This window comes from Elephantulus edwardii, unplaced genomic scaffold (assembly GCF_000299155.1).
Source record: "Elephantulus edwardii isolate Elephantulus edwardi_28Jun2011 unplaced genomic scaffold, EleEdw1.0 scaffold00163, whole genome shotgun sequence".
Lineage (NCBI taxonomy): Eukaryota > Metazoa > Chordata > Mammalia > Macroscelidea > Macroscelididae > Elephantulus > Elephantulus edwardii.
The window spans coordinates 1,070,651-1,095,795 of NW_006399913.1; the positions used below are offsets into that span (position 1 = coordinate 1,070,651).

Sequence of the window (25,145 nt, forward strand, 5' to 3'; positions counted from 1 at the left end):
TTATGTTGTTGTTAGGTGCCATGGTATGATTTGGAACTGTTAAGTAGAGTTGAAAAATTTTAGTGAGCCTGAAGCCAAAGCTCACATTCATAAATCCTGCAATTTTGTTGAGTAAGAATTTTCAAAGTTTCATAACTTTTTATTACTCTACAGCCTAGTGGCAAGAAACTATGCTTCAATCCTTAATGCATGCAGTTCAAGGCCATCAGTTGTTGCAAGGAAAAAGACTGGGCCAATCTCCTCCCATACTATTAACTGTCTCTAAAAACCCACCATAAGTTCTGGCTCTATGCTACTCAACAACAAAAAAAAATATAGTGACTTTAATTTTTCTTTTTAAAATAATCTTCAAATTATATTTCACTTCTGAGCTTGGAAAAAATGCATGGCTCCTTATCTGGACGCTAAAGTATTTCTTGAGGAATATATAGCTCCTGGGATGCTTTATGTTATAGTGGTAAAGAGTTGTATTTGTGAACTTAATGGCCAATGGTTTGGATCCATTAGGTATTTAATGGAGAAAGGTGGGAAATCTACTTTCATGTAATTTCCAACCTCTGAAAACCTATTCGAGTGTTAGCTATGAGTTCCAACTTGACAGCAGATAACAACGTATAGGTCAGAGATCTTCCTTACATGATTTTGTTTCATAGATTGATTTTTCTCAACCCAAAGGCATTGTTATTTAGAAGAATAAGTCAATCTTTTTAAAAATTTAAAGTTTCCTTATGATATTCTAGAGTTTACACCATATAAAGTTATTAGAACTTACTTGATATTCTTATTTACTAATTTCAATGAGACAAAGAAATTCTTACACACTTTTGTTTTCCCTCATGTTGTGTGCTATTATTCTTGTACATATGTCCGTTTGTCACGGATCAACAGTATATTGTTATAATTATGTCATATATAATTTCATGTCTTACCAAAAAAACAGGAGAGAATGACTATTTATAGAAGAGTTATTATGTTTTAATTTAGTTGACAATTTTTGTTTATCTGCATTTCTTCATATAAATTAGAGTTACTATCTGGTGTTATTTCTTATCTCCATTTTAAGTTTTCCTCCATCCTTTTTGATTGTTGTTATCAAATGTATTACTTTTCTATGTGTTACATAAAGAAAAAAATATCATTTTTATGGATTTTGTTTTAGAAATTTGTTAAACCAATTAAAAGACAAAAAAGAAAATGAGTGATTATATTTTTTATTACTTACATTATTACTTTACTAGAAATCTTTGTTTTTGTTTTGATTTTATTCTTTGTGGGATTAAGTTATTGTCTAGTGTCAATGCTTTCAGTCTGAGAAAATTCCTTTGGTATTTTCTTGAGTAAAGTCCACTAACAACATATTATCTCTATTTATCTAGGGGATAAAAAAAGAAATTTTACTTTTGCCTCAATTTTTACAAGATTTCTTTTAGATTAAATAAATGAAAGTTTAATTTTTTTCTAAATTAAAGATTAATTAAATAAATTATTAATTTTTAAAACATGTTCCTGGTTGAGAACATTTTAAGTGTTTTATTTTAGCACTTGGAAAGCTGCCCTACTGTCATTGATCATTCAATGTTTCTGATGAAAAAGTCAACTATTCAATCTTATTGTCAGTTTTCTTGTATATGATTATTAACTTTTATGTTGCTGCTTAAAAGACTATCGCTTTATACCTTATGAATTTTTTAACTATGATGTGTCTGAGTATAGATTTCCATTTATCCTCTGAAGATTTTTGAAAATTATTAGTTGTATAGAATAGAATTTTTGTGCAAATTTTATAAGTCTCCAGGGCACTGATTTTTCTTCAGTTATCCTTCATTTTCCACCTTTCAGATGCATAAAGACAACTGAAAATGCCATGGTTTGGATCAAGTTTTACTACTACTTAAAAATTGGAATTCTTGCTCTTTAGCATTTTGGACAAGTCCTTTGCAGAAGATTAACGCTATGTAACATATCATTTGATTTCTCAACTGTTATTATCATGGATGTTATTTGTGGATATAAGAAAATGGAAATTTTGACAACTACAATCCTTCACTTTCTATCATGGCATTACACATTGATCCAATTGTAATAACTTCTGTTTTCTTGAGGTTAAAATGTAATTCATGTACTGAAGTATATAGTCGTTGATCCTCTTTACTTTTCTGCCAAAAATTTTCCATAGCTGCATAACACAGGTTGATGAGTATTACTCAAATCCTGATTCCACTTTCTTGTTCATAAAGTCAAGCTACTTGAATGATTTTATCAATATAAAGATTGAATAGATATGAAGAAAGGGTACAACCCTGATACCATCTGTCCTGATTTTAAGCCTTTTAACATTCTTTTGTTATATACATTCTCTTATTCTGCACAAAGGCATACATTTATGTGTTCATAAAGAGGATCTTCATAAAAAGGTTACCAACTCAGAATAGTTTATTGTTTTAGATTTTGTGTGGTATATGACCAAGTTCCAGAAACTCTGAATAACTCTATAATCAAATTTTTATATTGCTTATATTTTGTTCCTTTTAACTCATCCTTGTGTGTAATCTATTTAAACTAGATTGGTTCATCACAGAAATGCCTTTGAATTGTGTTGGATAAGACTATTGAATATCTAATTGACTACCAAAAACCAAATAATTCTGTCTTGGAGGAAGAGCAACCAGAACACTCCTTAGAGGCATGGATGGTGGACTTTGTCTGCCGTACTTTAGACAAGTCATCAGGAAGGGCCATTGCCTGGGAAAAGACATTCTGCTGGGAAAGGTAAAGGGACAGAGAGACTGAGCCAGAACTTGACAAAAAGGTCTTCTAACTCTGATCTATTCATTAAACTTTAATCAAGACCATTTACATAATTACAAGACTCAATAGTTCATAAAATTTATAGTCCTATAGGAAAGACAAAACATAAGTAAATATAATGCTTAATACTTCTGAAAATCAAGATTGACATAGAAGACATAGCACTGCCTCATCTCAATACTTACTACACAGCTGTAATAACTAAAACAACATGGTACTGGTACATGGGCAGGCACATAGAACAATATAAAAGAATAAGGAACTCAACAATTAACCCATATCTATAGTCAAGTGATACTCGACAAAGAAATTAAACCTACCAAATTGGGAAATGACAACCTCTTCAACGAATGATGCTGGCATAACTGGATTTGTTGTTCTTATGTGCTATTGAGTCACCTGCAGCTCAAGCCACTTTATGTAAAGTAGATCTGAATTCTATCTTATCCTGAGCCAATCTCACTGTCTCTGACATACTTGCCCCAGTTACCCCAGTCACTGTGTCAATTCATCTCCTCCAGGGTCTTCCTCCCCTGCATTGTCCCTCCACCCTTCCAAAGATGATACTCTTCACCAAGCTTTGGTCCCTCCTCAAAACATGCGCCAAATATGTGAGCCAAAGCTTCAAAATTCTTGCCTTCAAGGAGAAACGTGGTTCCACCTTCTGCAGGACAGAACTATTTGTAGATAGCTCCCAGATTAAGATAGACTAGGAAGCAGGATTAACTATTCATTTCTTAAATAATACGGTTTTGAAAACCCTATGAACACTAGAGGACCATGGATAGTTTTAGTACTATAATGGTAGAGACCAGATTAACACTTGCCACACACTTTCAAATTGACGACCGTACTTAGAAACACATTTGCTGTCATTTGTGGGAATGTGTTAAGTCAGTTGAAACGAGGAAAAATTACAATATTGAATAATAATTGGAACATGCTATGCACATAGCTTGAATGTTAGTAAACTGGAAATTGTTAATAATTAAATGTAACATATGAGCATTAGTGATTAGTATTAGGCATTTAGTGAGATGAGATGGACCAGCTTTGACTACTTTGAATCAGATAATCATATACTATCATACATATTATGCTGGGAGTGAAAAGCTGAAGAAAAATGGTGTTGCATTCATAGTAAAAAAGTCACTTTAAAGTTGTATCCTGAATGTGAGAGATAGGATATTATCCATATGTAGACAAGTTAACATAATGATAATTCAAGTATATGTCCATTTATCTAGAGCCAAAGAGGAAGAAACTGAGAATTTTTACCAAATCTTACCATCCAAAATTGACCAAACATGCAATCAAGATGTGTTAATGATAATTGGTGACTGGAAGGAAAAAGTTCCATGACTGGAAACCATGAAGAAGCAATAGTAGTTGTAAAATATGGCCTTGGTGATAGACAAGAAACAGAAAACAGAATGATTAAATTTGTATTTTCAATAATTTATTCATGGCAAATGCATCTTATCTCTTAGGCTGCATAGGAATCTGACTGACTACATTTGTGGGAGATAATCATTACAGAAGCTCAATATCAGCAGTCAAAACTAGGATGGGGCGGACTGTGGGTCAGACTATTTAATTACTCATATGCAAGTTCAAATTGAGGCAAGAAAATAAGTCCACAAGAATCAAATATGATTTTGAGTCTATTCCATCTGAATTTCAAGGCCATTTTAGGAATAGGTTTCAGGCATTAAACACACCAATGATTGAAGACCAGATGAGTTGTAAGATTATATCAAGGATATCATCCATGAAGAAAGAAAAACATTACAAAAACAGGATCAAACTGAAATGGATGTCAGACTAAAGAGAACTGACACTGAAAAAGCACAGGAAGTACCATATAAACAGGAACCAATGGTAATGAAAGAGGAAGTAGAAGCCACACTGAAGGCATTTACCAAAAAAATAAGGCCTCAGGAATTGATGGAATACCAATTTACTTGTGTCAACTAACAGATGCAGTTTTGGATGTGCTTATCAGTTTATGGCAGGAAATTTGAAGGACTGCTGTCTGGCCAATGGCTTGGAAGAAATACATATTTGTTCCCATTCCCAAAAAAGGAGATCCAACACAATATGGAAACTAATGGATAATAAGTAAAATATTGCTGAAGACAATAAAAACAACCCAACAGAAACAAATAAACCCCAACAGCAGCTAGCACAGTATATAGATAGAGAACTGCCAGAAGTTCTAGCAGGATTGAGACTGTGGTACTAGGAATACCATTGGTGATATCAGCTGGATCCTGCCTGAAAGTAGAGAATTACCAGAAGAGCAGAAGAGTGTCTATTTATAATTTATTAACTATGCAAAGACATTTGACTCTATGGATCATATAACAAGTTGTTGCTGACATTGTGAAGCATGGAAGTCTCAGATCATTTATTGTGTTCATGTGAAACCTATACCTGGACCAGGAGGCTGTTGTACAAACAGAGCAGGGGAACACTTATGGTTTAAAATTAAGAAGGCACTGTGTCAGAATTGTATTCTCTCTCCATACTTTTTCAATCTCTACCCAGAACTAATTAGAAACTGAACTCTACAAAGAGGACTGCGGGATCATAATCTGAGGAGATACATCAATAACCTGTGTTACGCAGATGACATAACCTTGTTTACTGAATGTGAGGAAAATTTGAAGAACTTGTTGCAGAAGATGAAGGAATGCAGCCTTCAATATGGATTGCTTCTCTGTGTCAATAAAACAAAGATTCTTGCCACTGGACCAATAGACAACATTATTGTGGATGGAGAAGAGATTGAAACTGTCAACAGCTTCATTTTGCTTGGATCCACTATTAACACCATTGGTACCAGCAGTCAGAAAATAGATGCATTGCACTAGCAAAATCTGAAGTTAGGGACCTTTCCATATTACTGAGAAGTAATGATGTCAGTTTGAAAACGAAGGTGCATCTGTTCAGGCCATAGTCTTTCAGATTACTTGCTAAGCATCAGAGATCTGGACAATGAATAAGGACAAGAGAAAAACTGACAGCTATGAGCTGTGGTGTTGGAGAAGAGCACTGAAAAAAAATTGTATCTTGGAGAGGCAGCAGTCAGAGTGCTCTTTGGAGGCAAGGATGATGGGGCTTCATCTCATATACTTTGAGCATGTTGCTAAGAGGGTCTATAATTTGGGGAAGGATATGATGCTGGGAAGGCAGGAGGGTCAGGAAAGGAGAGGAAGACCCTCAACCAGGTGCATTGACATGGTGACTGCTGTAGTGGGCTCTTGTGTGTCAAAGTGTGAGTATGACACAGAAAGGAAAGGGCTCAGATCTTTTGTTCATACATAGGGTCAATAATTTCATCTTACTTGGATTCACAAATACCCCTCTTGATACCAGCAGTCAGGAAATAAGGACATGCATTGCACTAGGAAAGTCTGCAGTTAGTGACCTCTCCAAATTATTGAGGAGTAATGATGTCAGTTTGAGGGCTAATTTGCATCTGCTTCAGACCATGGTCTTTCTGAACACTTGCTATACATCTGAAAGATGGATAATGAGTTGATGCTTTGAGCTGTAGTGCTGCAGAATAGCACTGAACATCCCATGGATTGTCAAAAGAACAATCTAATATATCATGAAGAGGATACAGCCAGAGTGCTCTTCGGAGGCAAAGATGGTGAGGCTTTGCCTCACATATTTGGGCATGTTGCTAGGAGGGCCTATTCCTTGGAGAGGGACATGATTCTTGGAAAGATGGAGGGCCGGCAAAGGAAAGGAAGAACCTGGATGAGATGGATTTACTCAGTGACTGGGATAATGGGGGTAGTTATGTCAGGGAATATGAAATTGGCTCAAGATAGAGGAGTGTCATACATAAAGGCACATAATAACACCAATAAAATACATGGAAAAAAGTTCCATTATCGTTATAATCAGCATGTTATTTGTTATCAAGTCAGAACCAACACAGCTGACTCTACAGTGAGGTTTCAGAGGCAGTTAATGATAATACAGGTTGAGACTGTCTTTCTCCCATACAGTAGTTAGTGAATTTGATCTGTATGCCTTTGGGATTGCAGTGCAACTTATTACCACTATGATATTATTTTTGTTATGTGCTGTCCAGTCACCTGAGACTCATAGCGACCCTATGGACGACAGTCCTAAATCTTGCTCAATCCAGTGCCAATCTTATTGTCTCTGACATACCCACCCCCATTACCCCAGTTACTGACTTGATCCTTCTCATCGAGGGTCTTCCTCTCTTGAGCTGTCCTTCCATCCTCCCAAGTGTGATGTCACTAGGGTAGAAGATTATAGAAATGTTTTGTTATAAAATGTATTTAAGATAATTTATATGTGTTGCTCTGATTTTTATAAAGATCTTTAATTAATGTGAAATTTTTTCTATGCTAAAAAATCTATCTTTGAAAATAGAGTCATCATAAATTATAACTTAGGCTTTAGGAGACTGACCAATTAAATGCAGATTTTAAGTTATTCTTGTTTTATAATTCTTGAATGGTTTCAATTACTGCATTACATGTTTGTTTTTAGTTTTCACTGTACCATGTTACTTTTATTCCTTAACTATGAATTATATTTCTGGTTATTCTTTTTTCCATATTTGCTGATATTTATATAGCATTCTCTTTCATTCAAAATTATTTTCAAGAATGCTTTGACAGTCATAAATAATATGACTATCTCCATTTCTGTCATTTTAATTTTTCTTCAAAATGAATATGAAGGTTTTCCTAATAAGAAAATAATTATTCAACTTATAAATTTCTGTGTAATAGAGTAGAAAAAGTAGTTGGTGTTTTCCAATAGTCTTCATATTAATTAGATATATGACCTTTGCCAAAAGCGAACTCTTCTGAATTTCAAATTTTTATCTGTGTATTAGTTATTAGGAGCCCTGGTGGCACAGTGGGTTAGTAAACATTTAAATGTCTAATCTAACATTGGGCACTTAGCTATTCCCCTGAAGAAAGATAATGGCATTCTGCTTCTTTAAAGAGTTAGAGTCTTGGAAACTCTTAGAGTATTTCTATTCTGTCCTATAGTGTCGCTGTCAGTTAGAATTGACTAGATGATAAGATTTGGGCTTAATATTAGGAAGTCTCTTGGTTTAGAGTCAGCCAGGACCTGGTGGGCAGACCTTGTATTTAAAATGTGAAAGGGGTATTAATTGTGTTTGGTATGAACATTCTTCTAAGTGGTGCAGCAATGATCTGTCAGTTTCCTGTACTGAAGTAACTTGGGGTTGCTGTGATGCTGAACACTGTGCCATTGGTGTGTTAAATGCCATAATGGTTACTCAACATGGACAATGTTTGGTATGACTCCCAGATTGATTCCATTTTGGAAGCAGGAGTGACATCCATACCCTAAACCACATGTCTTTAGAAACTCTATGAACACAGAGAAACAATGATAGGTATAGAACAGGATTCGAGTCTTTTGTTCATAGGGGTGCAGGGAGTTTCGCTCAACTTGGTGACACTTAACAGCAGCAACAACAACTACAAAAGTACACAGGACATTTTGTTACCTCATGACTATAGTTTTAGTTGTTATGTACCATTGAGTTAGAACCAACTCCTGCCTGACACTCCAGGAGTGGATTGAGAGACAGTGAATTGCATGGGAGAGGTTGTCCAGTTTTCGTCTGTGGAACAATTGGTGGATTAGAATCACATGTCTTTGGATTGGCAGTGCAACTCCTCACCACTAAGCCACCAGAAGTCCACAGTTCTTAGGCAGTATTTTCTTTATAGCCTGGGAAAAAATAATATAGTCACTTAGTTTAAAATTACATCTATTTCTTAAATAACTGTAAATTATCCCCTACCCCGGTATTTTAAATGGCTCAGAATAATGGAAAAACACATGCACAATAATATCCTAATATTTCAATATCCTCAGATATAGACTCATCTGACTTTGATTGGCTCTCTCCTTCCTTTTTACTCCATGTACTAGAGTTTGTCATCTACAAATTCTCATCCTGTCTCCCATTTCTCAACCTTTGGCTTTCTGAAGTTTGCTCTGTGTCCCAATGTTACACTGAGTTGACCCAGATACACGTCATAGCCCACTTTGTCTGATGCCCTTCCTTCAGTTATGTCAAGCTGAGTCAATTTCTAGGTCTCATTAATCAAGGGTCTCTTTCAGTCAGTATGTATAAATGGATGCAATTTGTCATTACAATTGGTTTTAAGTCCTAATTCTGTATCTTTTAATTGGTACATGTCTTAGGAAACTTTAATATCTTTATCTAGAGTATAAGGTTAATACTTGATATTCTATTGGATTGTCTCAAGCATTTGAGAGAATGTATGTGTGAAATCTTTCAAAGGTCTTTTAAAATTTTGCTGTTGTGTGCCATAACATCAGAACTGACCCATAGCTGACCCTCCAATTGGTTTTCCAAGGCCGCTAATCTCATGTGAGGAGATTGCACAACCTTCTGCAGAGTAGCTGGTGGATTCAAACCACATGCCATTAGAATTGTAGTGCAGAATTTTTAGCACTAGGCCAACAATTTTTACATCCTTTAATTGCATGTTTCTCTTAAACATATACTCATATTTTTTTCCTCATTCCTCATTTGACTTTACCTTCATTCAGTTTGATTTTGTGTTCCATTACACTTCAGTGTGTTACCACAAAATTATCATTTCCTTCCAAGTTTTATGATGGGATCATTTGTACTAAATTCATATTCAAGTCTGAAATATCTTCAGGTGGATGACCTGTAGCAATCAAGGTGTCCAAATCACCAGTCTCATCACCCAGCTATCTTATCTGCTAGTTTTACTGTTGGTCTTGTTGTTGTTATTATTAGATTATCGTTGAGATGAGTATAACTCACAGCATCTCTATGAACAGCTAACCTGAATCTTACCCCTACCTATCCCCATCATCTCTAACACACTAGAGCCCATTGCTACACTCACCCTGTCATTTGGAGTCTCTCATTTAGAGACTTCCCATCCTTTCTTGGTCATCCATCTTTCCAAGCATGATGTCTTTTTCCAAGGAATAACTTCACCTAGCTACATGTCCAAATAATGTAAGATGAGGCTTCACCAACTTTTCCTCTAAAGAGCATTCTGGTAGCACTATTCAAGACCTATCTGTTTCTTCTCTTGACAGTCCACATGATATTCAGTACTCTTCTCCCATACCACAATTCAAAGACATCATTCTTCTGTCATCCTTATTCATTGTCTAGCTTTACAATGCCTAACAAGTGAATGAGACTATCATTACCTGAACCAGGCACTCTTTACTTTTAAAATTGACTTCATTGTTTTTCAATATTTAGAAGAACTCCCTGTATTATCTAATACAATACACCTGATTTCCTGAGTTCTGGTACCAAAGGTATTGATTGTTGAGCCAAGCGAGATGAAACCACTGACAGCTTCAATCCTTTCTCCATATATTATAACGTTTATTGGTGGTCTTGTAGTGAGAACTTTTGTTTTCTTCATAATGAGATGCAATCCATACCTAAGGCTGCAGCATTTGATCTTCTGTAGCAAGTACTTCAAGTCCCCCTCATTTTTAGTAAGCAAGGTTGTTGTCATCGGCATAACACAGGTTGCTGATGAGTCTCCCTTGGATCCTCATGCTACACTCTTTTTCATACGGTCCAGATTAAAAATTATATATACACACACACACACACACACACACACGTATTTGCTCATTATACTGATTGAATAGGTTTGGAGAAAGAAACTGTGAAATACTATCTAACTCTTTCTCTGTATCACATAATCCTAAAGTTCAAGGCCAAACACAAGGTTTTCTCCTTCTAAGCATTGTTATGCTTACTTTTCTTTTCCATTTCAGCAGTCTCTGTCCCTTTTCAGGCCCTCATCATCTCCAGCAGCATCTCACTGGATCTTTCTCACTACATCCTTACTTTTAGTCATTCCTCCAAACCATTGTCAAAGATCTGTAAACACCCTGCCACTTTTGCTTGAAACATTATTTTTAAACCCTTAATTGACCCTCCAGTAGGTTTCTGAAGTAGTAGCTCCCACAGTAGGAGATTGCCTATAGAGTGTCTTTACTACCTTCTGTGTTAGGTTACAACACTCTGCCTGCCTCTGAAATCTCACTGATTATTTGGTTCTTCCTCTCCTTGTTAACCTGCATGGATCTTACAATTCAGAAGCATATGAGCACAGTCACATACACAATTCGGTTCCTTATCTGGAGCTCATTTTTCACTTATCAAAGTCTGTCAGTCTCTCCCTTACTGTGTGTATGTGTTTTTCCACCTTGACTCTGTGGTCTGATTAAAGTCTCATCACCTCTATAAAACCTTTATTCTTCTATCAGAAGTTTTACTTATTTTTATTAGACTAATAGGACATTTAGGTTATAAATAATAGAAATGTAAATTAAACATAGCATAAGGAAATGGGGAATTCATTTGAAAACTCTCAGTACTGATAGATCAACTCCACTCTCTCCTCATTTACTTTCTCTTCATTTCCTCATGAGGCTAGACTGCTGGCTACTGAACACTTGTGGATTATATTTTTGCATAGAACAGAGAGGAACTTGAGTATTTAGATTAAGTGTGAAAAATCCAAACAAAAGATCAGATATCCAGTGTTACTACATCCTTTCCCTCTGGATTGAACAATGATATCAGAAATTATGCACTTATCTCAACTGGAGAAGTAGAGGATTTTATCTGATGTACAAGAGGTATAGATCTGATCTACTGGGGCAATTCCTGGAAGTAGGACAGATAGCTCTTTTTATTAAACATGAATGTGTTCTTTTAAAATCTAAAACTCATGGACATTTCTTTTGTTCATAACTGACTGTTGTCACACACAATTATGTGCTAATATAGTCCTGAGTCCCAGGATTGTTCCTAAAACTTATTCTTTTAATGGAAAGGTAGGACTAGATAAGATTCCTACTTCAAAGATTTCTTCCTGGCAGAGCGAGACCCTGGAGAGTTTAGATGAACAGTAGCTATCATGAGGGAGAAGGGAGAAATAAGCCACATGCTTGGCCTCCATATGCTTCAGAGAATAGCTGTTCTTCCTGCATGTTAGGTAATCCCAAATGATTTACTACATTCTCATATCCCAAAGGCGCAATTAAAGGGTTAGAGTGTGGGAAAGACAGCAGATATTAGCGCAGCAGAGTGAAAAAATGTCATCGCTTTGGTACTATCCTGGGATTTCATTAGCAACAAAATGAGGACAGGAGAATTGGACCATGGGTGATTTTATTAAAACACTGGGTGAATCCAATCATGATGCTTTAGCTATTCAGTTCCCTGATGACAAGGGTTATGCTTACTCTAATTTGCTTTTTGAGGTGCCTACATAGGCAACTGGGATGTGAATTATGCTTGTGTACAACGCTGAAATGGTGTCACTGTGAAGTAGCATTTCTGAGCACTCCATGCACCACCATATCCCAATGAGCAGTGGTGATTCTAAGTTTCTGTGAAGAGCCATTTGAAATAATTGAATTGGCATTCACTGTATACCTAGCTGCAGATATAATTTGGAGCCATATGTGGCAATTGAAGCATTAAGAATGGGACAGCAACTAGGGGAGGGTTTGTAAAAAAGGAAGGAGGTCATCAAGCAAAGAATAGCACATAAGAAGTTGAGGATATTGAAGGATCTATAAAAATTAATTATTAATAGCTGACTTGTTGAGTCTTTGTTATGCCCTAGAATATCCTGAGTGAATAAGTTCTTTGAAATAGGAGTTAAGTTTTCTTATTATATAAAAGTAAAAATTACCTAGATTCAATGTAACATTATACTAATTTATTAAAGAAATGTACTTAACAATATTGAGTATAATATATACATTAAAACACATATATACACATACACACATATTTTAACAGCAGCTTGTATATGACTATTAATATTATACTAATTAGCAAATTGATGGGTGCATTTATTTATTTGTACAACACCACATGCCTCCGGCCTTGTATGTGAATCAGAATTGACTTGATCGGAATGGTGTTTTTATTAGCTGTGATTATAGTCAAACTGACTTCTTTTAAAGATAATGGGTAAAATAGATGAATGAGACATTCTAAGATTAAAATCCCTATGCATATCCAAAAACTTCTCCAACAGGGTAAAAAATATTTGGAATGACATGTCTAATTAGGGACTTACATCTAGAATTTATAAAATACTCGAACACCAAAACAAGATAAACAACCAAGTTGAAAAATGGGCACAGGATATGAACAGACACTTTACCAAAGATGACATTCAGATGGCCAACAGGCACATGAAAACAACTATGAGATTTCATCTCACCCAGTAAAAACAGCAAAATTGAACAGAACAGGTAACAACATACGCTGGCTAGAAAACTGGAACCTGTATTCACAGTTGGTGGGAGTGTAAAATTGTGCAACCACTGTGGAAGGCAGTATGGTGCTTTCTCAAAAATTGTAAATAGAAATACCATTTGACCCAGCAATTCCACTACTGGGAATATACCCTAAAGATACTAGAATTGCCACCCAAGCAGATATATGCACACCCATGTTTATCGAGGCTTTATTCACAATAGCAAAGAGTTGGAAGCAACCAAGTGCCCATCAGCAAACAAATGGACAGAGAAGCTCTGATATATTCACACAATGGAATACTATGCTGCATTGAAAACAAGGAACTCATGAAATACTATACAGAATGGGTGTCTCTGGAGGACATTACACTTAGAGAAATATCTAAGTCACAAAAGGACAAATACTCCATAGTGCTACTGTTTTAAAGCGAGACAGACATCAGGGTTGGGGGGAAACTAAAAGGGGATAAAAAATGTATACTGCATTGAAATAGATGAGGGAGAGAACTGTTTAGGAGGAAGACTTGATTAGGTATTATTGTCATGACAAGAGTCCAGAATGAAAGCTGCATAGTGGAGTGGACTGGGGGTGTGGGGTGGGGAAGATTGTATAAAAATGAAAGAATTTATTTTTTTTTTTTACTTTTCAAAGAGAAAAGTCAACTGGGGGAGGGGTCGGCAGGGAGGAACAATGAATAAATCCAATGTGTCTGAAAACATTCATTAAAACAAAAAAAATATGTTATAAAATAAAAAGATAGTGAATCAAAGATCCATGCGATAAAATCTAATATTAGTAAACTAGTTACTAGGTCAGACTTCTTCCATCCAGTCCTTGTTTTCTTCACCAGTTAAGCAAGAATTTTAGTGCAACTTATTTTTTTATTTAAAAGAAAAAATGTTGTAGTGTTGTTTGAAATTGGATGTTTCCAGAGAAGAGCTAAAATTCATAGTTTTTCTATCAGAACATGGGCTTATGATTTTACCCTAAAACAGATGCTTCTGGGAAATTTTGCACACAAAAAAAAGAAATCTTAATAAAATGGAAAATGTAAGTCTTCTTCACAAATTTCTGAAGACTGTTAGCAAACAACTTTAATTCCTTTAAAATAGAACTTTTGAACATTTTGGCTTTCATGTTTTTATCCTGAAAAGGCAGAAAGGCATGACATTTGGTTGATGCAATTTTGGGAACTTTTAAGTAATTTACATGAGTGATTTAAAAAGATACTTTACAAAAAAAAATACTTTACCAGACTAAGCAGTTTTTACACATAGTAGAACACCTGAAAAAAAGTTGTCAATATTTGATACAAAATATATATTAGTGCAATGAGTGAATGAATACGTTGTAGTTAAATTAATTTCAGGTATTTTACTGATTCAATAATACTATTTTTTTATATGTAATGAGAAGCTTCCCATTTTTCCAACTCTGTAATGAGATTCTAACTCTTGAAATCTCTTTAAATTTACATGGAAACTTAGCATAAAAATTATCCACAAGTTTTAGAATATATATTAAAAATGCAAGTAGCATTTGACAAAGCTCATCAACAACAGTGAAGAAAATAGCTGAAGTTTTCTTTATAATTATTATAGCAACAAAGCAATGTAGGCAGCACATCTAAAATCTCAAAGGGTTCTTACAATATATATGATTTTACAAATCATAAACAGATAAGTTAAGATGTACGTGTGTATGTGATATTTTGTTCCTGAAATCACTCCAGTGGGAAATGGAAGATTCCAATTTCCAGTCTTTTCATTCTGTTGAGCACACTTTGTGCTAAACTGCATTGACCTTCATCAATTATATCTTATCTTTGTGACACTTAGTTCATTTATATAACAATGACTCAGAGTGGCTCTTTTGTCACAGTTTTACACAGTAAATGCTTAACAGTAATTTATTGGTAAAAATGCCTTCTTAAAGAAATTTAACAAGTACTTAGGCTTCTTATGCATGTTGTTGTTGTCCCTGATTATCTTGGAGTTGAGCACATCATAGTGACCCTATTAACAAAAGGTCTGAAGCCCTTCTATAACTATCATAGATTCTCCAAGTTCTTAGAGTTTCTAGATGCATGTGATTTAGGAAGTAGATGCCACTCCTGTTTTCAAATTTGAATCAATCTGGGAGCTCCACCAAACACTTTCCACGATGGGTAGCGATTATGATGTTTGGCACACCTATGGCACAGTTGTTCCATGATGGCATTTGAGACCCAAATGGCACAAGGTTCAGTGTCATAGTAAATCCAGACTACCTCATCACAGCAGATTGACCAGAGTGCTGTATGGCTTAGAAATATGTTCCTCTAAAATATGGTTGCAACGGATCAAAATATATCTTCCCTCAGGCCTAACTTTTAAATAAAAAGGCCTTCCAGGAGGTCTTGTTAACTCTAAACAAGAGACTTAAATAAAAACAATCAAACAATTGATACAGATCCTCAACCAAAACAAGAGCATCATCTTACAGAGTCCAGCTGCTTCATCCAACCCCAAAATGGAGACAAGGGCTTCTACATGTTGTTCTTAAGTGCTATCTAGTACCAACCCTATAAACAAAAGAAATTATGCATAGAAGATAAAAAAATAATTAAAATGTAAGCCATTTTTTATTCAGTCTCTTAAAGAGTTATAAAATATGAAAAATATTGTGATACAGAAGTCAGGTGGAAAATGAGAACATAGTGAAAATAAACAAAACTCTTCGTCCAGTTGATTCTCACTCATGGCAACTGCATATGTTACAGCATAAAATTACTGCATAAGATTTTCTTGGCTGCCATCTTTCTGGAAGCAGATCACCAGAGCTTCCTTTAGTTATGCCTCTTAGAGGGTTTAAACCCATTAACTTTTATGTTGGTTGTTGTTGGTGGTGTGTTATTGTATACCATCGAGTTGGAAGTGACCCATAACAGATCCTCCCATGGCTTTTCAGAGGCTGTTGGTTGCACAGGAGGAGATTGCTCATCTTTCTCCCACGGAATAGCTGGTGGACTTGAACCATGCACATTTGGGATTGCAGCACAGCTTCTTGCCACTCTTTTATCGATCTCAAGCATAAATACTTTGTGTCCCTCAGAGACCTCTAATACCATAGCAGAGGGCCTCTGCATAGGATTGCAAAGACAACACGTCACTTTAAGCTAAAACTTGAATAATGTCTAGGGATTAAGTAGGGAAGAATATCTTTAAAAATAGATTTTTGTGTGAAATTGAGCAGTATGTGAGTTTTTGGCCACTTGGTCTTGTGCATTAAGCTGCCAAGTGAAAGGTGGGTGAGTCCATCAGCTGCCATATGGGAGAAAGAACTTAAATAAATTCTATAAAGACTGACAACCTTGGAAATCCTATGCATCAGAACTGACTAAATGGCAACAAGTTTGAATTTTGTTTTTGTGGTAGTTTAGTGGTAAGAAGCTACACTGCAATGCTGAAAGCACGTGGTTCGAGGCCCCCAGCTACTCTGTGGGAGAAGGATGGGCAATCTCCTCCCGTGCGAATAACTGCCTCTGAAAACCTCCTGGAGGGTCAGCTATGGGCCAGTTCATACTCTACGGTACACAACAACAACAATATGTATAGTTAGTGATTGTAACGGCATAGTTAGTGATCTGCATAATATTTGATATGAGCTGTATATAGGGAAAAGTCAGGCAGCAAGACTAAGAAAAATATTAAACATTAAAATATTTAAAACAAAAATAATCAAGTAATAAACTATTCTCAGAAGCCAGAATTCTACCTTGAAATGTGTAAAATGAAAATCCTCTTTGTATGTATAAATCAGAGTTAACAAAATTCTAGCCATAATTGATTTTTTTAAAGTGAAATTTAGGAATATATTGAATTCAAAATATCAAAATACTATCATTTCAGGTTGCAGTATTATATAATAATTAGAGTTATTTTATAGTATTTTTTTTTCCAGGCTGAGTTTTCAAATCACTTACAGCACATCTAAATTTAGACTAGGTACATGCCAAGTGTTCAATGGCTACATGTGGCTAGTGGCTACCCTTCTGGACAGCATGAATTTAAACTATAGAGTTGCCAAGACCATAATCCTCAAACACAGCATGGTTGAAACATTCCTGAAAAATATCTCAGAATTTGGCAGCAATGACAGTAAAGCCATCGCACTGTATTTCAGAATCCTGCGGCACATGATGGTTCAGACAGATATTCCCAAATTGAGTCCCTCCTCTCAGGACTTGTAAAGAGATACTGAGCCTTTCCAGAGGGAATCTGGCATTTGCAGGACCCACACAATGTAGATTTAAACTGGAGAAGGTGGCGGCAGGCTAGGGAGCTGCTGTCAAAGAAACTATTTCTTTTCAGCAAAGACTGTCAAGCTTGACTAGCTCTGGCTGTGCTGCAGCAGATTTCTGCCTTCCGCTGGTGATAGGGACGTTTTGGGTTGTCATCAGATCCAGTTAGAATCAAAGTTCAGTGATGTCTAGTGAGCTAAAGCAGAAGGAAAATTAATAACTCACCAACCTACCTGACCCATTGACACACAGTTCTATATAGAAATTTGTCCTTCCTGTGGAAGTGGAATCACTCCTAATGAGACATGCATTGCAGGCTTCAGCTGTGAAGTTGGCAGCTTACGGAAAAAGTAGAACGAAGTTGAAGGCAAGAGGGCTAGAGGAGGAAACTGGGTCATAACTTCTGTCTCAACTTATTTTGCTTTAAAAAAGAATAGCTAGATAGAAAAAAATAGTCTGTTTTATATATTTTGTTGATTATTAAAATTCATTTCTGCATCTCAAACTATAATAGCAAGGAGATAAAATTTAAAATGCTGTAGAATTTTTAATATCAAAATAATTTTTGTCTTTGTCTCACTGAAGCTCTCCCTCATTCTCATCAAAGATTTAATTTAGTAACTAATACCTTAGTTACATTAGTAACCAATACTCTAGTAATTAAGATCTATTTTAAAGAACCATCTTCTAATTTTATGAGACTTTATAAAAAATTCTTTATTACTGTTGAACCAGAATAGACTCATGGCTGACCCTACAGCTGGTGTTCAGAGGGTTTAAATTGGTGTAGAGATTGTCCATCTTTTTACTCCAGAAAAGCTAGATTAGAACCTTATACCTTTCATTTGGCTGTACCAGTCTCTATCTCATGGGCAAATGCAAGGACTTCTCCACAATGTTGGAGTATACTGTCAATTTGAGGACAAAGTTTCTCCAGATTCAGATCTCGGTCTTTTCAGCCACTTGCTATGTATCTGAGGGCCATACAGTGTCTAAAGATGACTGAAGAAGAATTGGTGCATTTGAACTGTGGTGTTGGAGAAGATTACTGAAGATCTCATGGATGACCAAAAGAACAAACATACGTCTTAGAGAAGGTGCAGTTAGAGCACTGCTTGGAGGCAAAGATGATGAAGCTTTAACTCACATTATTGGACATATTGCTAGGAGAGATTATTCCTTGGAGAAAGACGTGGAAAGGTGGAGGGGTAGTGAAAGAGAGGAAGAGCCTTAACTAGGTGGTTTGACACAGTAACTGGAAATGTCCTTGAGTGTGTCAGAGATTGTGAGGATAACACAGGATAAGACAAAGTTCAGTTCAGTTATTAATAGGGTTATTTATGTCCTACATGAATCCATAGCACCTACCATCAGTAACAACAATTTGTGGGAAGGCCTTGAAACTTGAACATCAATTCTTTAATCTCATGTAGATTAGATAATTGAATGCTAAATCCTGCATGTCTATGGTGTTTCTGTGAGTCAGGCAAGAGTGTATTTTTGAAGTCTGCCCTATACATTTACTAAAATTAATTCATTCTAAAACATCTGAAATGGGGCTTAAATAAAGCATTAAACGTTAAATACAAGAGGTCATGGTCCTTGCAATTACTTGCTATGCTTCAGAGAGCTTAACAATGAATAGGGGTGATAGAAGAAGAATTGATGCCTTTGAATTTTGGTGTTGGAAAAGATTGTTGAACATACTGTGGACTGCCAGGAGAACAAACAGATCTGTCCAGGACAGAGTGAAAGAAAGCTGCTCTCTCTCTGACGGCAAGGATTTTGAAGCTCTGTCTCACGTACTTCGGCCAGGAGGGACCAGTCCTTCAAGAAGGACATCATGCTTGGAAGGGTGGAAGGGCAGTGCAGGAGAGGAAGACCCAGGATGAGATGGATTGATTCAGTTACTGGAGAAATGGGATTAGGTTTGTTGGAGAGGTTAAGAGTGGCTCAGTATAGGGCAGGATTCAGGGCTAATGTACATAGTGTTGCTATGAGTCACAGGTAACTTGGCAGCACGGATCAAAACCAAGAGTGTCTTTGACTTAATCCAACAAGCAAATGAGTAATCCTCACCTAGTGGCTTGAAAAGAAAAACATACTATAAGAAAATAATATCTTGGCAAATCAAAGTTGAATATCAGCTCTTCCATTTTGTGGCTTTGACATCTCCGCAAATTTTTTTATGTTAGTACTTTATCTGTAACTATTTGAAATAGCTACATTGTAGGGTAAATTGATTTATATGATGATGTATTTGAACTATTGTCAGTTCAAAATTCTCTTTTTTAAAAAGATAACAGAAAATATATTATTTTTCTTGTTTCTCACCCATTCTTTGGTCAGTTTTGACATCTGTACTAATAAATAAATATTTCCACTTGTAGGGTTAATATTAGAGTTCTATTCCCTTAAATTTGATGTTGTCAACTATTACTCTTAAAATGGTTAGTTCTGGTGGAAGATGGAGTCTGTCTTAAGTAAACTAACCCCAAAGATTTCAACCTCTCCATGGCTCCATGAGAGAAAGATGGGGATTTCTATTCCCACAAAATTTATGGCCTCAGAAATCTAAAGAAGTATCAGCTATGAATTTGTTCTGACTCAACAGCAATGAGTTAAGAATGACTTATCAAAAACCTGATGGAACAATGACCATATATTTGTATTCTGTGCTATACTATATGCTAAGCAATTACATAAGGTTCATTTGCCCTAAAGTTCATTCTTATATTTTCTTTGTTACCATCATGCTGCTTTCTCTTCTTTTTACTGCTAGCTTTTTACAATGACGTTGTACAGTATGTAGTCGTCTTCACGTATTACCCCTACACACACACACACACACACACACACACACACACACACACACATTACATTTCTATATGACTGCCTTATGTTACCAAAAATCAAGTAATCTTTTCACTCCTTACATTAGTAGTTCACATAGTTGGCATACAAGAAAATAAAATCACATTCTTCTCTTGGTTTCTTTTTTCTCTCTTCATTCTTTGTGTCAGCATTTACTTCTATATTAAAGGGAAGAAACTGCATTTATTGAGTATATTCTAGAATTCTGTTTTGTTAACATCTGATATTTCTATTACTATTGATAACTGTATTATAACAACTTCCAAATATTAATTGGCATTAATGAAAGTTATAATGGTCATGATTTTGTTTGCACTTATTTGATTTTATATCCTTTAGCATATGCAAATTCATATGATCATACCTTTTTTCTTAAGACCAAACTTCTTTTTTTAGTTCTATTCCTGGCAACTAGAAGAAAAAGGTCACAAATATAACATATTGTCATTCAACAAACCACTTAATATGTATTTTTATTATAATATACCTCTGGTTTTCATTCCCATAAATAATATTTTATATATAGTGTTCTAAACCTAGGTGACTGAATTAAATATGTAATATTTGGAGTGTTTGGTGGTTATTTCTTTTTTTTTTGTTTTGTTGTTTGTTCAATAGTTTCTACATTCTATTGGACCACCTTTCTTAGCAATGGGAACAAATACGGACCTCTTCCAATCAGTTGTGTAGAATTTCCTGGCATAGACTGATGAGTGTATCCAGGGCTGCATCTGTTAATGGAAACAAGTCGGTTGGTATCCCATCAATTCCTGGGGACTTATTTTTGCCAATGTCTTCACTAAAGTTTTAACTTGGACTTTCTTTACCATTGAATGATAATCATAGAGGGAAACTTTATACTTGTCGACTTGAAGGAGGTTTGTGTTTCTTTCTGAATTTGTAAGCCTCACATTCCTTGGATATATTATACATTGTTGTCATTGTTCTTGTTAGGTGCCTTCATGCCAAGTAGGACTCATAGTGACCTATGAATAGCTAACCTGAACCCTGTCCTGCCCTATGCAATCAACATCTCTGACAACTAGAGCCCCTTGCTGAAGTCACTGTGTCATTGTCATTCTGTCTCCTTGGGGATCCTCCTCTCCTTCTCTGATCCTCCTTCTTTCCAAGCATAATTTCCCTTCCCAAAGAGTAGGCTTCAATAGCTGCAAGTTCAAAATATGAACGTTTTACCATCTTTACCTTGGAGGAGCACTTCTGCTTTCCATACCTTGGGGAGCATCCAGGTGCAGGATCTTAGACCAAAGGCTAAACTCCATTTCTAGGAACTCCTCCTTGGTGATATTCAGATCTTACCTTAGTATACTTAATGACATTAAGTGATATTATGTTCTTATCTTAATAACCTTGAGCATTTTTCACCTTGCTTATTATATCATAGGGGAACTCTGATGGCATAGTTCATAGGAAGTTGTGCTGCTAACCTAAAAATGGTGTGTCTCTGATGGTTCAAATCCACCCAAAATTCCTTGAGAGGAAGAGAAGTTATCTGCTCCTAGGCAATTTACAGATTCTAAAAGCATTGCACGGTCAGCTATGAGTAAGTTCCAATTGTGTAGCAATGAGTTTGAGAGTATTAAATCATGGGAGCTTATTACAAAATTTGTTTATTGTAGTGTAGAGAATCATGACCTATCAAGTTAAGGGGGTTCATTATAAAATATGGCTTATTAGATCATAGGGAATCATTAAAATATATTCCACATTGTTATTACAGACATATATTTTGAGGAATACAATCTACAGCATCCTCTTTTTTTCCATATTAAAAAGGATTCCAGCTATGAGAGCCACGCACCACTCACGGTTAGCAGCACAGTTTCCTAGAGACTCTACCACCAGTGCTTTGTAACACGTTATGTCAAAGACTCAGTAATACATGAGTCAGAATCAACTCCATGACAAAAGTTTGGGTTTTGGTGTCTTACAATCATGTAGTGAACCCTATATAATATGTTTTAAGATCTACACTTCCTGATAAAATTTAAATTTTTAGATCTAGGTAATAATGTTTCTCAGCTGAGCTGTCTTGCAATAGCCCTCAAGATTCTTCCTGTGGATTCTCTTTACATCTGTCCTAATATTTTGACAATTTAAAAATGAGCGTTGTATGGCCTTTTCATCATGAAGAGCATCCAAAAATATCTAAAATTGAAACACTGTGACCTTTAAATGGGGAAGAAGAGTATACATATGTTTGGACTTATAAGACCTCCAAGAGTCAACCATAGAAAAGTAGAAAGAATAGAATGTGTGATGCTAGACAGATCTGTAGATGGGAGTTAGTCTTCTAACTATACTGTACATGCAGTATCCTTCTCTTTCTTACCTGCATGTTGGATGTCATACTACCTACGGCAACTTTCTATTGTGAGAACTAAATGGGATCACTTATATATAAAGTTTAAGGGACACTTCTTGGCATAGGTGACTATCAACATCAGTTCCTATTTTCCAATTTTGCAAAGGATTTGACAAATAGTTGCCCCATATCACTAAGTTCCCTTTAGTCACCAAGAATGATATTTTAATTGTGTTATATTTAATGTTTTATATCTCTATCTTACCTCTATCTCATCTCTCTCTATATATCTCTATCTCTATGTGTGATAAAACTAAAGTCTAATTCAAGGATTTGAATTTTCCAGTTGGGATCCGATCATAAATTAATCTACTTATTAGCATATAATATATGCACTCATATATAAAATATATTAACAACCTATATATTAAGCATATACTTTCATAAATATGTTAGCATAGAAATCTTGGGTGTAATGATCATGCGATGAAAAGCAAAGGGTGGCAGAGTAGAAAGAATCGCAGATTGATGTCTTCCATCACCATACGCTTAAGAGTGTATGTTCTTTTAAGTCAAAGCAAGACCTTGATTACCTGCATTTTTGTTATTTGTTTCCCTCAATAATGGATATGAAATATATGATGTCATTATTTACCTCCCTCAATGAATGTGAAATATCTGATGATGTATATATGCATATTGTAACTTCACTGTATATTTCCCAAAGTGAAAAAGTCAGTGACAAACCCAAAACTCAAATTCAGGTCTTCTGATTGTAAACCCAACTATATCAAGCACCCTTCATGCTCCAGTGCTTTTCCATTGTAATTTCACCCCATGAATCTCACACTATCATTTCACTGACCCTCTCTGCTTATCTGTTCTCTTGCAGGCAACTATGGAGAAAGTGGAATGGAGGCATTCAAAGACATGTCAGCCAAGGAAGGAATTTGCATTGCACACTCCTACAAAATCTACAGCAATGCAGGAGAGCAGAGCTTTGACAAACTGCTGAAGAAACTCAGGAGCCACTTGCCCAAAGCCCGGGTGGTGGCGTGCTTCTGTGAAGGCATGACAGTGAGGGGTCTACTGATGGCAATGAGGCGCTTGGGCCTAGCTGGAGAATTTCTGCTGTTGGGAAGGTAAGTGACAAAACATTTCCTTGTCCACGACTAAAGGTATACCATGGACTTGGCAACATAGATGGATATCTTTTGGTGAATAATTCCAAAAATTTTAGATTTTACTCTATGGGGTGGAAGTAGGTTTGAAAAGCAAAGTACCAGTCACTAGAGAAAAGATTAGAGAAAGTAATGTGCATCATATGCTGATAAATTAGAAGGATATCAGCACATGAAAAATACTTGTTTCCTTAAGTCCTCAAAAAATGACTATAAGGAAACGAGATAAATTCTTAAATCCTAGAATAATATATTTCAGAAGCAAATACCTCTCAAACTTGCTTTAGAAAATTATACTTTTGGGGGGGAAATGTTTTTTTTTTTTAAGTTGTTGTTCAAATTGGTTTTTAAATTGTTTGTTACACAGAATCATAGACTTTGAGCTCAGAAATACAGACATGGTTTCAGTGGCAACATTGAAAACAGTGGTGGAAAATTATCTCATTGTTTTACCTAAAAAGTACTGTGACTTTGACTTGTATCTACATTATTACAATGCAAATTTATAAAAAAATACCTTCTCAAGGGATTGAATTTAAGTATTCAAATAATTCATTAGAAGAAACAACTGAGCTCATTCTTGTTGATGTTGCTGAATTTGTAAGAATGACACTATAATTTTAAATATGTGACCATAATTTCTGAAATAGTAAAATTGAGATTTTAAAGTGATTAATGCACTCTATTTTCTGACTTGAAAAGATGCTTATGTATTTTTTTCTCAATAAGCAACCCGTAAAAATAAAGAAAACCCTGAAACACTATCTCTTACCTAATATTTTTATCAAGATTTAAATTCAATCTACTTGTTACAGGTTTTTATGACTCATTAAAGAAAGCTGCTTTCTTTTCCCAATGCTTAACCAACCTTCTCTGGTCAGACTTAGCTTTTTAGCTACATTTTATAACAGATACTTTATAGAATTCTTTCTGTCTGATCTTATGGAACTAGATTGAGGCTATTTTGGTATGAGACCATGAGATTCTTTCTTTACTGATGTCATACATTTGGTCTGAAATCATCTTTCCTTGACAGGAATGATGCATCAGTTAGTTTCACAAAACCAAGCAATACAAAACAACCTATGTCCTCAAATTACAAAATGTGGCATAGTCACTAGGCTATACATAACTGAAAGAAAGAAACTTAACAAATCATCTAGATCCTCGATCGTTCATATACACAAGAACACAGATGCATATACACACACACAAGTGTGTGTGTGAGTGTATAATAAGGAATTCTATTGCTACTGTTTCAACATTAATAAGACAAATGAGTAGTATTTTTTTTATAACCATATGGTGAAA

The 25,145-nt window shown here is 35.5% G+C and overlaps 1 protein-coding gene across 2 annotated transcripts in view; it reads left to right on the forward strand.

Moving 5' to 3' along the window:
• GRM5 (glutamate receptor, metabotropic 5) overlaps positions 1–25,145 on the forward strand; it is a 655,562-nt gene that overhangs the window by 211,757 nt on the left and 418,660 nt on the right. For both annotated transcript variants that reach the window (XM_006895249.1, XM_006895250.1), the window contains exon 3: positions 23,546–23,795. In XM_006895249.1, coding sequence (XP_006895311.1) covers positions 23,546–23,795 — 250 coding nt within the window. The remainder of the gene's footprint in view (positions 1–23,545; positions 23,796–25,145) is intronic.